This window comes from Daphnia carinata, chromosome 1 (assembly GCF_022539665.2).
Source record: "Daphnia carinata strain CSIRO-1 chromosome 1, CSIRO_AGI_Dcar_HiC_V3, whole genome shotgun sequence".
Classification (NCBI taxonomy): Eukaryota; Metazoa; Arthropoda; class Branchiopoda; order Diplostraca; family Daphniidae; genus Daphnia; species Daphnia carinata.
In genome coordinates, this window is record NC_081331.1 from 11,130,251 (window position 1) to 11,144,897 (window position 14,647).

The 14,647-nt window shown below is 37.1% G+C and overlaps 6 protein-coding genes across 7 annotated transcripts; 3 read left to right on the forward strand and 3 right to left on the reverse strand.

Annotated features, from left to right (window-relative positions):
• Positions 1-823: 823 nt before the first annotated feature.
• LOC130691960 (NADH dehydrogenase [ubiquinone] 1 alpha subcomplex subunit 2-like) lies at positions 824-1,482 on the forward strand. Its single transcript, XM_057515011.2, has 3 exons — positions 824-984; positions 1,153-1,259; positions 1,321-1,482. The coding sequence occupies exons 1-3, from the start codon at positions 893-895 to the stop codon at positions 1,407-1,409; spliced, it is 288 nt and encodes a 95-aa protein (XP_057370994.1). The 5' UTR covers positions 824-892; the 3' UTR covers positions 1,410-1,482.
• Positions 1,483-1,527: 45 nt separating this feature from the next.
• LOC130691923 (gastrula zinc finger protein XlCGF71.1-like) lies at positions 1,528-2,693 on the reverse strand. 2 transcript variants are annotated; one of them, XM_057514976.2, is made up of 4 exons: positions 2,584-2,693; positions 1,986-2,510; positions 1,795-1,926; positions 1,528-1,701 (listed from the first exon to the last, which is right to left on the reverse strand). In XM_057514976.2, the coding sequence occupies exons 2-4, from the start codon at positions 2,434-2,436 to the stop codon at positions 1,577-1,579; spliced, it is 708 nt and encodes a 235-aa protein (XP_057370959.1). In that variant the 5' UTR covers positions 2,437-2,510; positions 2,584-2,693; the 3' UTR covers positions 1,528-1,576. The 2 variants fall into 2 exon arrangements, with proteins under 2 accessions (XP_057370959.1, XP_057370950.1); XM_057514967.2 differs by having other exon boundaries at positions 1,986-2,530; positions 2,584-2,669.
• A 249-nt stretch (positions 2,694-2,942) lies between these two features.
• Positions 2,943-5,116, reverse strand: LOC130691892 (zinc finger protein 43-like). The gene is made up of 7 exons (XM_057514926.2): positions 4,424-5,116; positions 4,054-4,327; positions 3,901-3,983; positions 3,726-3,821; positions 3,581-3,657; positions 3,316-3,514; positions 2,943-3,187 (listed from the first exon to the last, which is right to left on the reverse strand). Exons 1-7 carry the CDS (start codon positions 5,024-5,026, stop codon positions 3,035-3,037), a joined length of 1,485 nt encoding a protein of 494 aa, XP_057370909.1. The 5' UTR covers positions 5,027-5,116; the 3' UTR covers positions 2,943-3,034.
• A 401-nt stretch (positions 5,117-5,517) lies between these two features.
• On the forward strand, positions 5,518-6,884 carry LOC130691940 (osteoclast-stimulating factor 1-like). Its single transcript, XM_057514987.2, has 6 exons — positions 5,518-5,647; positions 5,739-5,785; positions 5,868-5,985; positions 6,058-6,161; positions 6,224-6,331; positions 6,408-6,884. Exons 1-6 carry the CDS (start codon positions 5,611-5,613, stop codon positions 6,642-6,644), a joined length of 651 nt encoding a protein of 216 aa, XP_057370970.1. The 5' UTR covers positions 5,518-5,610; the 3' UTR covers positions 6,645-6,884.
• Positions 6,885-7,531: 647 nt separating this feature from the next.
• Positions 7,532-13,734, forward strand: LOC130691981 (DNA polymerase alpha catalytic subunit-like). Its single transcript, XM_057515031.2, has 25 exons — positions 7,532-7,699; positions 7,762-7,950; positions 8,012-8,193; positions 8,274-8,398; positions 8,486-8,564; positions 8,624-8,740; positions 8,801-8,943; positions 9,005-9,128; positions 9,190-9,354; positions 9,443-9,808; positions 9,866-10,070; positions 10,129-10,400; positions 10,459-10,572; positions 10,629-10,809; positions 10,865-11,467; positions 11,544-11,683; positions 11,742-11,956; positions 12,026-12,290; positions 12,344-12,524; positions 12,588-12,690; positions 12,748-12,817; positions 12,882-13,016; positions 13,088-13,204; positions 13,275-13,368; positions 13,426-13,734. Exons 1-25 carry the CDS (start codon positions 7,657-7,659, stop codon positions 13,587-13,589), a joined length of 4,392 nt encoding a protein of 1,463 aa, XP_057371014.1. The 5' UTR covers positions 7,532-7,656; the 3' UTR covers positions 13,590-13,734.
• On the reverse strand, positions 13,713-14,619 carry LOC130691951 (ER membrane protein complex subunit 4-like). The gene is made up of 4 exons (XM_057514997.2): positions 14,485-14,619; positions 14,288-14,429; positions 14,049-14,166; positions 13,713-13,985 (listed from the first exon to the last, which is right to left on the reverse strand). Exons 1-4 carry the CDS (start codon positions 14,544-14,546, stop codon positions 13,789-13,791), a joined length of 519 nt encoding a protein of 172 aa, XP_057370980.1. The 5' UTR covers positions 14,547-14,619; the 3' UTR covers positions 13,713-13,788.
• Between the last annotated feature and the right edge of the window lie 28 nt (positions 14,620-14,647).

Consider the following 14,647-nt stretch of genomic DNA (forward strand, 5'->3'; position numbering starts at 1 on the left):
GTGAATGAGCACTGTATATAACAAGGACCGTGTAGTACACGGAACACCATTTGACCAAATTTTTTTTCATAGCTAACTCCTGCACTATGGTTTACCATTTATTTCGCTAATTTAATGTAATTTTGTGGAAATTCTGCTTCGACTCTAGTGGCAGTACTTCCAGTAAGTAACAACGAAATTCAGTGGGCAACGAATTTCTACTAAAGATGGTCGGCAAAACAGTATAGCCATCTATTGGTACAATATTCGGTTGTACTACTGGCTTCGGTATGGATCGTTCGGTTTTTACAAAACGGACTGTATAAACAACTATGAAGTCAAATAACTAAAATACCATAAGTTTCGCATGAAAATAAAATAAATTTTTAAGATCCTTATTTAATATTCAAATGAAATCTCTAGTTTGCTATTTTAGATGTTAGAAAAAAAAAACGAAATAGGCCTGACTTTAAGCCCGACTTTTTAAGCCCGAATTTTTAAGCTCGACTTTTTTTTAAAAAAAGGTTAAAAATTTTTATTTAGGATTCGATGAAAGCGAAGTTGCTCGGTAACTAATATTAAACGTTTGTTCCAAATGAAATATTGGTTTTTCTGCCAATTAAGCAGTTTTTGAATCAAATGGAATCAAAGTTGTTTTATCGCAACCACTTTAAATTTGAATAACTCATCTCACTAACGCTAGTAAATTACATTTTGAATCAAGATAATGTATTTTTACAGTAATATTAGGGGAAAGCTAGATGGAAAAACTCAGGCTTATTTTTTTCTGGCTTATTACCGTATTTTTGGGGATTATTGGTCGAATTTTGAAATCCCGCTTCGTGTTGCGCCTTGTAAACGCTAGGGAATATCTAGTAGTTTGTTTTTTTCTGTCGGCAGTAAAACATCCAACATGGCAGCCATAAGAGCAGTTAAGATCCTACCCCATGTTAAAGAAATTCGGATTCATTTATGCCAGAAGTCAGACGCCAGCAAGGGAGTGAGGTATGTAAAAACAGTGTCTGAAATTTATATTCATTTTGATCTGTGTTGTGTTGGCATGAGAAACCACTGTGATTTCCACTGCTATAGAAAATAAGAAAATTTTTTTGCCATTATGTTTGAAGCCCACAGACTGCCTTCATAGATTTTTTTTGGCCTATTTTTTTTTAGAGACTTCATTGAGAAACATTACATTGATTTGAAGAAAACCAACCCTGCAACACCAATTCTTATTCGAGAATGCAGCGGTGTTCTGCCTAAAGTATATGCTCGGCATGGTAAGATAGTGATTCCTGTTTTTACTATTAAAGTTGATATATAGAAAATGTTTGGTTGCAGAGAAAGGTGTGGAAGTAAGCTCATCCATCTCAAATTTGCCTGCTGAGAAAATTCACTCGATTTTGGAAGGTCTTGTTCAAAAGAAGTAAAATACTTTTCATCTGTAGAAGTTTTGTGTAAATAGAAAAGTTAGGCTGACAAATTTACACATTTCTTGCAATATTTCACAATTTATTTCTAACCACCTTTCAACAAAATAGTTACATTGAATGAACCAATAAGGTTAATGAAGAGCCTTGACAAATTGAATTTAAACTTAGTTATTGTCATTTGGGAACTTCGCAGCCTTGGAAAGTTTGCAGTGAAGACTCATATGTCTTTTAACTTTTGAGTTACTTGTAAATTTTGCTTCACAATTAAGACAACTGAATGCTTTCTCACCTGTTGTCAAATATTTGGGCAAAAAAAGAAAATAGTGAGAAATGCAACTATTTCCATTTGGCTCCAACTATAATTATAATAAAAGCACGTTACCTGTGTGAGACATCTTGTGAGTTTTAAGTCTGTGTGTTGTCCGGAAACATCTACCACATGTCTCACACTGGAAAGGTTTGGCTCCTGTATGTTCTTGCTTATGTATCTTTAAATTCATTGGGTGAGTATATGCTGAGGTTTCACAAATCATTAGTTACTCTTAAGGTATTCAAACATGAGAAAAACATTACCTTTTTCGCAAAGGTCACATTTAAATGGTTTTTCTTTCGTATGAGTCAATTCATGCATTTGCAAATTATTTTTTAATCTAAATGCTTTGCCACAAAACTCACAAATGAATTGATAGTCAGCAGAGTGGAGTTTCTGATGATTTCTCAAATATGATAATGTAAAGAACTGCTTGTTGCATTCTTCACAAACATATGGCTTGTTTCCTGTATGTCTATTGAGATGATCCATATACTTTAACAAAGATATAAAGTTTGCGCCACACTCATTGCAGATGTGTCTGTCACAGCCAGTGGGTCCAGAATGATGCAGCTCTTCTGTCACTGTTGGCATTTTCATAACACCATGGCAAGATTCTTGAGTTTTCCCATCTTGAGTTGTTTTATGGCTTGCTGGATTACTTAGAACTTCACAAACAACCCCCAATTCTTCACTTTGTAGGAAGCTTTCCATTCCTTTGTTATTACTTTTGCTACTATAGTCTACTCTAAAGTATTCTTTTGAATAAGATTGTACCGTTGGAATCCCTGTAACAGGAAACAAAAAGCTGAAATATTTAAAGTAAGACAAAAGTGATAGAATATTAAAAGAGAATCACACCTGGATTTTTTCTCGTTTGCAGGTCATTAATAGATTTGATTCTAATGTGTGCTGAATGCGAGAAAACAGAACACACATACAACTAACAAAAATCAAAACAGCACTTACCTTGGACCGTCTGTAACATGTGCCACCCTGCCATATTCATGAATAAGGTAACTAAATGGTAATATCATACTGTAAAGCTAATGGAAATAAGGAAACCAGTTACTTGCATTTTTCTGAATATTAAATTTCATAACAAATAAATTTTAATGTTTTTTGAACTTTTTAGTAAAGCAATTGTGCAGGACTGCAGCGTGAAGGCAGAGGACGAATTGGTAAATATTTTTAAAGCCGGTTATTTACACAAAGGCTAATTCAAAATCAGTGGTTTATTTTTACATATTTCGAAATAAAACATCTATTTCCGAGAATGAACACAGATAAAAATTGGCGTTTAAAAGACATATCACGTGTTCAATGTTTCGTCTAGTGAAGGAATTTCCGCAACATCCTCGTGATCAATAGAAAACTGCACCAACATTTGTCCCACACCGGATGGCTCCACAATGTAGGTGTTTACGGGGAGCACTTCTAAGGATTCTGCTTCAATTATGGTAACCTGGATATTTTACCAATAATTATAATCAAATAAATTCCACATCTGATAGTATTAACACAATCATATGAAGAGTTTTTTATCTGAAGAATCATAGCTGTTCGCATATGAACAAAAAAAAACAACCATACCTCATGTTCTGTGTCAAGAAAATGTGATTCATCCATATTTTCAATGTAGGTAACGTTCTGTAATGTTTCTAGACTCTCTGTTGCTCTTTCCAAATCTGTTTGCACCTTATTATTGCAACGCTTAGTTTCATGCAATTTAAGCATGCCACTGGTTTTGAAACTCTTGCCACATGTTGAACAATCTAATGATTTGGATGATCTGTTTAAACATTAAGAAATTAGATTTTATATGATAGTGTAAACTTTTCAAAGTAAATAAAAATACCGATAATGAGTAGCTAAATGGCATGCCAGACGATGGGGTTCTCTAAACAACTTTCCACATAAATCACAGCAACAGGGCTATTAATCATTTAGTTAGATTATGTTCATACTTTCTTTTAAAAAACTGATAAAACAAAGCTATCAACCTTTTCTCCTGTGTGCACTTGCAAATGGATCTTAAGGACATTTTTATGGGCGAACGTTTTTTCGCAATATGGGCAATTATGAGGACGTTCTCCAGTCTAAAAATCATAAAATTGTGCCTTATTGTTAACAAATAAAAAATGTAATATTTATTAATCAATTTTGATCCAATCTTACATGTCGCATCCGATGCTGTTTCATGTGGCACGAGTTGCGAAATTTCTTCCCGCAAAACTCGCACTCGAAAGGCGCTTTGCCACCTTTGACATTACAAAATTTACATTATTCTCCAAAAAATAGTATTAAGCGGAACAACAAAACGGAATTTACCATGCATGTCCAAATGATGCCTCATAACGGCCCTTGTCTGAAATGTTGCCTGGCAGACGTTGCAGACATAAGGGCGGGACCCGAAATGCTTGAAAACATGTTCAATGTAAGGGAAATAGGAGGTCATCTCATCGCCACACTGATCACAAGTGAATGGATTTTGTCCAGAAGGAGTTACAAGTTTGGCCAGTTCTCGCATATTTTGCAGAAATGTGGATGTGTCTGGTCCACAACCTATTCGGTCTGGTATAATACCTTCATCTGTCAACTTTACCTAAATAGTGTCATACTTGCATTTAGAGGGGTATCGTAATATGCATTAAAATCATATGTTTGAAACTACTGAAATAGTTGAAACTCGCTACCCAACCTGGAGAAGTTCTGCTGAAGCTTCTAAAGCTGATCGTTCTTCTTCAGTATTATCAACTGTCCCTTCCAATGGTGGGGTGATTGAACTTATGCTAGATTTTGTTGAGAACTTTCTGTTTTCAATGACAAACTCAATAGCTTTAGTTGGCTGTGTTACTGTTTTGTTCAGAGTAGGAAAAATGTTTGAGGTCTCCACGTTTCTGGATTTTTTTGTTGGATAATTGCTTTGCAATTCATATACTTTCCCATCTACCTCATACTGTAATTGCAATTTCTTGTGAAGCGTTGCTGTATCATTCTTTGACATTTCATAGGTACTTGCAAGTTTTGCTGTGTTTTGATGTTTTTCCTCTTTGTCACAAGCAGTAATAGTGAGAGTCCATTGATTTTTACTTGGAATAAAAGAAAATATTCCATTTATAGAATGTGAATGTTCAGTTTCTCTTAGTTGCTGTTCATCCGCTTCAGAATCCCATTTGTAGTCACAAAACCCACACGATTCCCACGGTATTTCTATGCTTGGTTTCAGTTGTAATACCATTTGTTTACTTTCTTTTGCAGTCCTCAGAACACCAAGAATTTCTAATCCTTCACAGTTACCCATTTTAAGAGTTCGGAATGGTATCACTTTACCCTAGATGATGACTGTTTGTTTCAGTTGTTTGTTTTGACAGACTACGAAGTAAAGCCCGCGATCCCTATTGGGCTCGGTAGACATGCCCGGTCTTGCCGGTGGTGGCGCGCGGAACGTTTTAAGAATAATTCTCCTGTTTTTTTTTTTCTAGAGCTATTTTTCTGTTTCCCTACAATACGTACTGAACAAGCTTCAGACTCCGGCTTTTTCACGTGTATTTCTTATTGTATGAATTACGTCTATGTGCAATAATTATCTTGTCCCGTTTTTAGTGTGTCATAATTATTTCATTTTTTTAGCTGCTGTAGAGTTCCCTAATAAAATATTTTATACCTCAACAGTATGTAGCATGCCCCCATAGCGTTCCGCAAATTAGGCTGCATATTCAACTTTCCATTTTTCACTTTGGCCGGTTGTTCCGCGGTCAGAACTCAAAGGTTTAGAAGAGCCCCACCCCTGTTTAGGTGTGAAGAAAACAAAAAAAAACGATAATTGCTTTTTACCTTAAACATTAGGAAGTGTCAACATCTAGGATACTATTGTTTATCGTGACAATGTATGAAGTGCCGCCTCCCAAACCTCCCAAACCAGGTATTTCTCTGGTTGTTATTGATTAACAAACCAATTGTATTTCATTTCGCCTGTTTTTCTCCTATCAACGTTCAAAATGTCGCTGATGCAGGGCAAGTCAAGGTTGTTAAGGCTCTGTATACGTACACCGCACAGCATGTAAGTGTGTGTTGTATACAAAATGCACACCTTCCTAAGAAAACATTCCAGCAACCATTAAAATTACATGTACTTTTTCCAGGCTGATGAATTGTCATTTGAGGAAGGAGAGTTGCTGTATGTTACAGATTCTCAATCAGACCCAAACTGGTTAAAGGCAAAATGTGGTACCAGAACTGGACTAGTGCCTTGCAACTATGGTAAAAGATTAAGACCAAGGTACCAGTTAACAACCAAAGCACTGTATTTTTTTTCTGTAATATCTATGGCAGTTGAAGAAAATGCTGAGATGATACCAATGCCACTTCATGATGCTTGTCGTCGTGGAAATGTCTCTTTTTTAGAAGAGGCAATTCTAAATGGAGTTTCTGTGAATGCAAGTTAACAAGGTGTATACAAAAACTAAATTTATACTAAGTTTTCTCATTTTTCATTAAGCAACTGGATACAGCAGGCAATACAGCCTTGTTCTGGGCAGCCCATGGAGGGCACATCCCCTGCATGAATCTGTTACTTCAGTCTCCAAAAATTGATTTAGATGTGCAAGTAATTCACAAATTATTTTTATCTGTGGTACAACAGAATACATAAAAAAAAAATTTTTAAATTAATTTTTGTAAAGAATAAATTAGGAGATACAGCCTTACATGCAGCTGCTTGGAAAGGTAGAGTGGAAGCTGTGTCTTTGTTGCTGTCAAGTGGTGCAAAAACAAACATTCAAAATTGTGAAGGCAAAAATGCATTAGCCCTCTCCAGAGATCCTGAGATTACTAACATCATAGCAAAGCATGAAGATAACTTTTTATCCAGCAATGTCAGTGACTATTTTGGAAGTGTTGATGAGCAGGAATCAGATTGATTGTTTGAAGTTGTTATCCTTTGGTTCTTCTTTTTTGTTTGAAACTACCAAGTCAAGAAAGCTGGAGTAATATTTTTGTTTGTTGGGTCCATGCATCTTAAATTTTATTTCGATTTAATTCCTGACCAATGTTTCTGCATTTTTATTAAAACTTCTATTTGGTTATTCTTATCACTCAGAAAAAGAATGTGTTTGAAGTTCCTACAATTGTCACAATTTGCCATACACTTTTTAAAATGATCTCTATTAAAGTTTATAATAGAACTATTTTAATATTCCAAAGAAGCAATCTGGTATTTGGTTCAGGTCATTTCGGGGTGCTGGTTTTCTTGTTTTTTCCCGTTCCCATACGGTTTCAATCGGGTTGCCAAATTCGAAATTTGCGCCTCGATTACAAATCCTCGATTGTTTTGGAAGACCTAATCGATCTTCTTGCTGACCTATCAGGAATCATGTTCTGCCGTAGGTCTTTTTTTGTGGCTCCATGTAGTACGCCATCCTTTACCATGGCTGTTGGGCTGTCGGGTTGACCTTACCTGTACATCCCATGGCAAAAGTATTCCATCATGTTGTCCCCGACCGCGTACATTTTGTGGGTGCGGGGCCCCCCGATTAGGTTCAAAGGGGGCCAAGCACTGAACCGCATGGATATAATTTATTAATAGGTTTGGAATATAAGATATTTAAAATAAATAAAAACTAAAAAAGATTTTTAAAAATTTTTTAAATATAATTTACTAATGTTTAGTTGTTCGAAAATTGTCTCATCCTGTAAAACGGCAATGGTGTAGCAGCCTAAGAAAAAAATTAGGCGCGAAAAGCTAAGACCAATCCGGCCATTCGCGAGTGTTACATATGCCTTAGCTATTGTACTGGTCTTTTGTTCATCAATTGGCAATTTGACATATTTTACATTCCAATAATCTTCTGAGTTGTGCAATATCAAAACCCTTATAGAAGATTTTTGATCATAGTTTAACGGTTTTACTAGAAATACTTTATAAGTTTTGCGATGGCTGATGCAAATGATCCTGATCACCAAGACAAGGATATTGGTGATTTAATTTTCTTTCATTACATTCCCATATTTTATTTCTTACCTTCCTTTGGTTTCTAGGCCGTGCACGAAGAACTAGGCAAGATCGGGAGGGGAGGTTCGCAGCTCTTCAAAAGCTTAAAGACTTGAAAGGCACCAAAAACAAAGTTACAATTACTGAAGTGGATAACGTTTATGAAGAGGTTGATGAAAAAGAATACTCCAAAAGGGTTCAAAGGCGGCAGGAAGATGATTGGATTATTGATGATGGTAAAATATAATTCATAAATGACAGCCATCACTTTGGCTATGTCAAATTTTATTACATCAGATGGAAGTGGATACGTTGAAGATGGGCGAGAAGTTTTTGACGATGATTTGGGTGATGACAGTGCTGTGCAATCCAAAGGTGTAGGAAGGGGTCACAAGAAAAAGGATTTGTCGAAAGGTGTTCCTGCAAGGAAAAATAACATAAAAAATATGCTTATTGGTATGCCATCTAAAAACAAAGAGGTTTGTTTACAACCCCATGTTGAAAACTTTAATTGTATGCAATGCTAAAATTCTGCTTTCCTTTCTCCTTTCCCTCTTAGAAAGATACAAAATCAAAAGGTGATGATATTTTGGGAGATATTATGCAAGAACTTAATTCTACTCCTTCGAGTGCACCGCCGAAACTGACTGTTTCTACACTTAAACGGAAAGCCTTAACCCCTAGGTAGCAAAAAATACTATTATCCAATAAAAATACTAAATACCAGAAAATTTTAACGCATTTTTTTTCGTGTTTTTATAAAATTGGTAGTTCAACGATAAATCGCACTCCAACTTCAATACCAAGGACAGGAAACAGTTTAGGAGCATCGAGACTCCTAAAAGCCGAGGTATTGATTTACTTTTACTTTATTTTAGTATTTTCATTGCATGTTTAACATAATTACAGCCAAAACGTCTACCATTTGCTGGAGGGGCATCTAATAGAGATGACATAATTGATGACTGTGCGTTAATCGAGGAATCCAGTTCGCAGTGCCAGGATTATTCCTTAAAGATGGATAACGTATGTAATTCACCAAATGCTAATTGTTTGATACATTGTTAATATCTTTTCACAATCCAGCAAATGGAGATCGATGAATTTGATTCACAAGTGGAAATCAAAAATTATGATTCGCAGTCAACCGACGCAACTGTACTAACAATTAATACTCCGTACGAGGAAAATATTGAACAACCTGAACTCAAACACATTTCGCCCATTAGGTTCATCAAATTCATTTATATGTGATCCTATCATCTAATTTTCATGATTTTTTATGTATAGCGATTTTGATCTGACATCTGGATGGGAAACCATAAAAAACAACGTGGAGGTCAATCAGACTGTTGCTTTTTTGGATTTGGGCAGCAACGAGCTTCCTCTGGTTGAAGGTGACGATGGAGAACAGGTTTGTATTTTCCTAGTTCGCTTTACAATCCGTTTGCTAACCAAACATCTGTGTTGGCCAGTATTTACGGATGTACTGGTTTGATGCATATGAAGATCCTTATGTTCAGCCCGGCACCGTATACCTTTTTGGGAAAACTTATATCGAGTCAGCAAAAGCGTACGTCAGTTGCTGTGTGTCAGTGAAGAACATCGAGAAACATATTTATGTGCTGCCACGCGAAACGGTAACTCTTTCATTTACCCAATAAATTTTAAATGATGCTATCTAAAATGGCATGAAAACTAAATGAACATATCAACTTGTACATTAAGGTTATCGACCCGCGGACTGGTCAAGACACTGGAGCTCCGGTAAATTTTATGGATGTATACGAAGAATTCAATACGCGGGTGGCAGATCGATATAAAATTGCGCAGTTCAAATCACGACGAGTCCTGAAGAAGTATGGCTTCGAACCTGCATCCATTCCTCGTGAAAGCGAGTATCTTGAAGTTAAATATTCAGCAGAACACAATTTGCCTACCAATTTGAAAGGAGCAACATTCAGCCACGTATTCGGTACCAACACTTCTGCTTTGGAAAACTTTTTACTGGATAAACGAATTAAAGGACCCTGTTGGCTCAACGTCAAGAACCCACAAAAGGCAAATCCACCTATTAGCTGGTGCAAAGTGGAGGTATTTGGAACCCTTGAGTAATGCAGGAAAAAGACGCTAATAACAGTTACATCTTAGGCTGCTGTTTCCCATATTGATCAAATCGAGCTTGATGACAAGAGAGATGCACCACCTCCTTTGGCTGTATTGTCGCTCAGTTTACGTACCGTTGTCAATAGCCGTAGTCAGCAAGTGGAAATAGTTGCCATCAGCTGTCTCGTGCAGAACGAATTTCACATCGATCGTGCTGCTCCTCAGCCTGCATTTCAACAACATTTTTGCAGTAATGATGATTTGCTTCAATCATTGAAATAGAGCCTTTAAGTTTATAATTTCAACAGTATTGAGTCGCCCAACTGAAGAACCTTGGCCACTAGATCATCGGGACAGCTTGAATGGAGCGACAGTAACAAAAATTGAACGAACAGAGAGCGAAAGAGCTTTGCTAAATTGTTTTTTAGCTAAAATCAACAAAATCGACCCAGATGTTATCGTTGGGCACGACGTAGCTTCATATGACTTAGATATTCTTCTTCATCGTCTGGCCCAGAACAAGGCAGACCAATGGTCTCGTCTTGGCCGATTGCGTCGTACCAATATACCTCAGTCAAGGGTAACCGTTGCCATCAGATGTTGTGATCACCTTTAGTTGACCAAATTTGTTTCTAAAGGGCGTGAGCCGGAGTCATCTTGCCATGAGTGGGCGTCTTGTCTGTGATGTGAAAATTTCAGCCAAAGAACTGATCCGTGCAAGGAGCTACGACTTGGAGTCGCTATGTCAACAGGTTGGCTTTCAAGGCTTTGTATGTTTCATGAATTTTAAATTAGTTGTTTTTATTAGGTTCTAAATTTAACTGGAATTCGACCGGATCTAAGCTCCGATGCTGTAAAGAAGATGTACTGTTCTTCAGCCAGTCTAATTGGGATGGTAGCCATTACGATGCAAGACGCTGCTAACACGCTAAGACTAATGTACGAGTTAAATGTCCTACCTTTAGCTCTGCAGATCACTTCGATTGCAGGTAAAACAGATTACACATTCAGATCAAAAAAGGTAATAAAATTATATGTTTCCAGGAAATTTGTTGTCTCGAACTCTATTGGGTGGTCGTTCGGAACGCAATGAGTACCTTTTGCTTCATGCGTTCCACGAAAAGGGTTATATTGTGCCAGATCGACAAGCTTTCAAGAAATCGGCAAAAGCAGCAGATTCCGATGCTGAAGACGCTGCAACTGAAAACACAAGTCGTAGCAAAAAAGGCCGTCGGAAACCCGCTTATGCAGGCGGCTTAGTTTTGGATCCCAAGAGGGGTTTCTACGACAAGTATGTTCTGCTAATGGACTTCAATTCTCTGTATCCCAGCATCATCCAAGAATTCAATATATGCTTTACGACCGTTGATCGGCAAATAACTAAAGCAAGCCAAGGTGAAGAAGAAGTTCTTCCTGACTTACCCGATTCATCGTTACCCCCCGGCATTTTGCCCACTGAAATTCGGAAGCTGGTGGACAGCCGTCGAGAGGTGAAAAAGCTCATCAACGATAAATTGTCGAAGGATCTATTGTTACAATACGACATTAGACAGAAGGCATTAAAATTAACAGCAAACAGCATGTACGGTTGTCTGGGATTTTCTAATTCACGCTTCTACGCAAAGCCTTTGGCTGCACTAATCACATGTAAATCCTATTACAGAAAGTTACATTATTTTATTTTATTAACCTCCGTGTATGATCTTTTTCTTTATCTTTATAGCCAAAGGAAGAGAAATTCTTTTGCAGACAAGGGACCTCGTCCGCAAAATGAATTTGGACGTCATTTACGGAGACACCGATTCATTGATGATAGATTCCAATTCTCTTGATTATGACCAAGTCATGAAAATTGGTCTTAAGGTAAAGAAGTAACCAATATTACCCATTTAAACCATTTATCAATTCACGTTTTACTTAGATTAAGCAAGAAGTCAATAAATTTTACAAACACCTTGAACTCGACATTGATGGAGTGTTCCAGCGCCTACTTTTACTGAAGAAAAAAAAATATGCCGCGGTTACAGTTACGCAAGTGGTGCGTGATAACAAAAAAGAAATGATCACTCAACAAGAGATCAAAGGCCTCGATATTGTGCGACGAGACTGGTCGCAACTTGCTATTCAGGCTGGAAAGTAAATATTTGATATTATTCGTATTTTATTTGGATTCAGTTTACTTTAATTTGGTTTCGTTTGCTAAAGATACGCGCTAGAACAAATTTTGGGCGATTTGTCGGCAGACGAACGTATCGCACGAATTCAACAGCACTTGGAAGGCATTCGCGACGGTTTCCAAAATGGAACTATTGATTTCTCTTTACTGGAAATTGCCAAACAGCTAACAAAAAATCCAGAAAACTATCCAGATGCCAAAAACCTCTCTCATGTTCAAGTTGCACTACGGACGAATTCTCGTGGTGGCAAGAAACTCGTTCAAGGCGACACGGTTTCATTCATCGTCTGTCAGGTAATTGATTATGGCAAAAACATTAGAATGCCATAATTAGTTCGCTTTTATAGGACGGCAGTAATATGGCAGCAACACAGAGAGCATATTCACTTGAAGAAATGAAGTTGCCGACAAACGCACATCTCAAGCCAGACATTCAGTACTATCTGGCCCAACAAGTGCATCCAGTTGTTTCGCGTTTGTGTGATCTTCTAGAAGGAATCGACGCTGTTAGAATTGCTGAATTTCTCGGTGAATTTTGGTCTTTCCTTTTTAAAAAAAAATAAGGTGAAATAAAAGATGCTGTACGTTTAGGGATCGATTCTTCTGGTTATCGGTCTGCTCAAAAGACCAGTAACGAACCTGACACCGGGAGTCCCCCTGTAACTGATGAAGAACGGTTCCAGTCATGTGAAAAGTAACCCGTTTCGTTTCAATGTTAGCAAGAGTTCTTCTAACTTGTTTTGATTACCAGGTTTTATTTCCAATGTTCGGAAAAGACGTGTGGCTTTGAAATGTCGATGGATAATGTTTTTCGAAAAACGGTAAACCCTTTAGAATTGATTTTTGGTTATGTGTTTGCATTGTTTAACGAACCTTACTTCTTAGGACGACGGTAACATCGAGTTTGCGTTATCCCGTTGTGGGAATCCGAATTGCAAAAAGCTGCCTTTTAGTGCAGAAAAGCAATTAGTGAATCGTTTGACTCTGACCATTAGGAAACATATTCAACTGTATTATGCGGTATTTGCCCATAGAAGTTCTATGAATGCGTTTCATATTTTCAGCTTTTGATTTAAACAACAATTCAACAGGGATGGATGATATGCGAAGATCAAAGCTGCGCCACAAGAACAAGACGCTTAGCGTTAAAGTCTGTCGGGGCACATCCCGTTTGTATAGGATGCGGAGCTAGTAATATGGTAGTTGAGGTACCTTTTGCTTTTACTAAGTACCCCGGCTGCTTTCGGATTTCAAAATTTTAACATTCTTATGATCTAGTACAACGACTTTGATCTGTACACCCAGCTGTGCTACTACCAACATATGTTTGATGTCTCCAAAGCCATTAATCAACTAAAGCCTAACGAAAGAGGTAGATTCGCGTGCTGTATGGTATTTTTCTGTCTTACAAACTGTTTTCGTTTACCAGATCAAGTAAAATTGGCGCACAACAATTCCATGGATAAGACGTACAAGGCTCTCTTGAATAACATCAACCAGACCCTTTTGGAGAGCGCGTATTCGCAGGTTAATTTAGCCGGTCTTTTTTACAGCTTTAATCGGCCGAAAAACGAAGTAACTTCAACATGTTAACCTTTCATGAAATTTTACTTGTATCCCCTTTTTCAGTTAGATTTAAAGTATCGATGTTTTGATGTAAGGTAAATCTTTTTACAGCGGCGATCGTCAGCTATTCTTACTATTTACTACTACTCGTTTAAAGATGATTTCATGTACTGTATTTTCTCTTCACTTACAAATGTGAATATTTTGATGAATAAAATAATTGTTATTAAAGAAGAATTTGTCCACCACCAGAATATTCAATTCTTTGTTGAGGATCAATGAAAGCCAGCCAATCTGATGAGTGAGTGGGAAGAAGTCCCATTGATTGACACTTATAAAGGGCAAGGCCTAATGCAACCAACTGCCCTAAGATGTAGACTAAGATTTGGCCAATTGCCTGGGTACCCTCAAGCATCTTGAAAGCTGCAAAAAAAAAAGCAGTTTGTATGATTTTTTTCTGTTTAAGGATAATGAAAATTAACCTACTTTGGTTCATGCTGAATAGTGCACGAAAGGGCCTTACGAACATCATTCCGACCATCATAATGGGGAATATGGAAATGGAACTCCCCACCATGTACATCATGAAAAGATTCATTGGTACCTGTTTAAAAAAAAGATGCCTGTATGTGTAAGTTTACTTCTTATTTGCACATGTTACTGCTTCAAAAATATTTTAATAGTGAAATTTTGTGAAGAAATAAGTCTTAAAATAAGTAGCTAACCTGTTTAAGGGGTTGTAAAGCAACATCCCAAGATCTTTTTATAAGTAGACTGGAATCGTTTTCCTTCGCCGACTCAGCCACCGTGGTTGCTATTGAAGGTAGATATCCAGGAGGGGATGCGAGATCACATGTGGATTTATTACTACGAAAATGATACATACATTTTTCTGCCTTTTCTTGTAAAAACTTTTTATTACCGATTGGATAAATCAATGGACCATTTAAATTTCTTTGAAACGTTTCGATTTGACATCGCCATTGTTTGTTAAACAAGCTTGGGCAGTTTTTGGTTTTCTGGCATCTAAATTGGTTTTTCCTTTGACTGTCTGCTGCAAAAAGAACAATAAGTCCTTAGGTCAT

Bases quoted from the DNA above. Each gene is read 5' to 3' on its own strand.
- LOC130691923 (XM_057514976.2), bottom strand. From the start codon at position 2,436: ATGGAAAGCTTCCTACAAAGTGAAGAATTGGGGGTTGTTTGTGAAGTT. The intron at 1,927-1,985 runs GTAATGTTTTTC...GTGAAACCTCAG, and splicing joins ATGTGACCTTTGCGAAAAAG to CATATACTCACCCAATGAAT. The intron at 1,702-1,794 runs GTAACGTGCTTT...ATTTGACAACAG, and splicing joins TCACAAGATGTCTCACACAG to GTGAGAAAGCATTCAGTTGT.
- LOC130691892 (XM_057514926.2), bottom strand. From the start codon at position 5,026: ATGGGTAACTGTGAAGGATTAGAAATTCTTGGTGTTCTGAGGACTGCA. The intron at 4,328-4,423 runs GTTGGGTAGCGA...GACACTATTTAG, and splicing joins CTTCAGCAGAACTTCTCCAG to GTAAAGTTGACAGATGAAGG. The intron at 3,822-3,900 runs GTAAGATTGGAT...TATGATTTTTAG, and splicing joins AACAGCATCGGATGCGACAT to ACTGGAGAACGTCCTCATAA.
- LOC130691951 (XM_057514997.2), bottom strand. From the start codon at position 14,546: ATGGCGATGTCAAATCGAAACGTTTCAAAGAAATTTAAATGGTCCATT. The intron at 14,167-14,287 runs GTTAGCTACTTA...TTTTTTAAACAG, and splicing joins CTTTACAACCCCTTAAACAG to GTACCAATGAATCTTTTCAT. The intron at 13,986-14,048 runs GTAGGTTAATTT...TTTTTTTTGCAG, and splicing joins ACTATTCAGCATGAACCAAA to CTTTCAAGATGCTTGAGGGT.
- LOC130691940 (XM_057514987.2), top strand. From the start codon at position 5,611: ATGTATGAAGTGCCGCCTCCCAAACCTCCCAAACCAG. The intron at 5,986-6,057 runs GTAAAAGATTAA...TATCTATGGCAG, and splicing joins ACTAGTGCCTTGCAACTATG to TTGAAGAAAATGCTGAGATG. The intron at 6,162-6,223 runs GCAAGTTAACAA...TTTTTCATTAAG, and splicing joins TAAATGGAGTTTCTGTGAAT to CAACTGGATACAGCAGGCAA.
- LOC130691960 (XM_057515011.2), top strand. From the start codon at position 893: ATGGCAGCCATAAGAGCAGTTAAGATCCTACCCCATGTTAAAGAAATT. The intron at 985-1,152 runs GTATGTAAAAAC...ATTTTTTTTTAG, and splicing joins GACGCCAGCAAGGGAGTGAG to AGACTTCATTGAGAAACATT. The intron at 1,260-1,320 runs GTAAGATAGTGA...GTTTGGTTGCAG, and splicing joins TAAAGTATATGCTCGGCATG to AGAAAGGTGTGGAAGTAAGC.
- LOC130691981 (XM_057515031.2), top strand. From the start codon at position 7,657: ATGGCTGATGCAAATGATCCTGATCACCAAGACAAGGATATTG. The intron at 8,944-9,004 runs GTTCATCAAATT...TTTTATGTATAG, and splicing joins AAACACATTTCGCCCATTAG to CGATTTTGATCTGACATCTG. The intron at 9,809-9,865 runs GTATTTGGAACC...GTTACATCTTAG, and splicing joins TTAGCTGGTGCAAAGTGGAG to GCTGCTGTTTCCCATATTGA.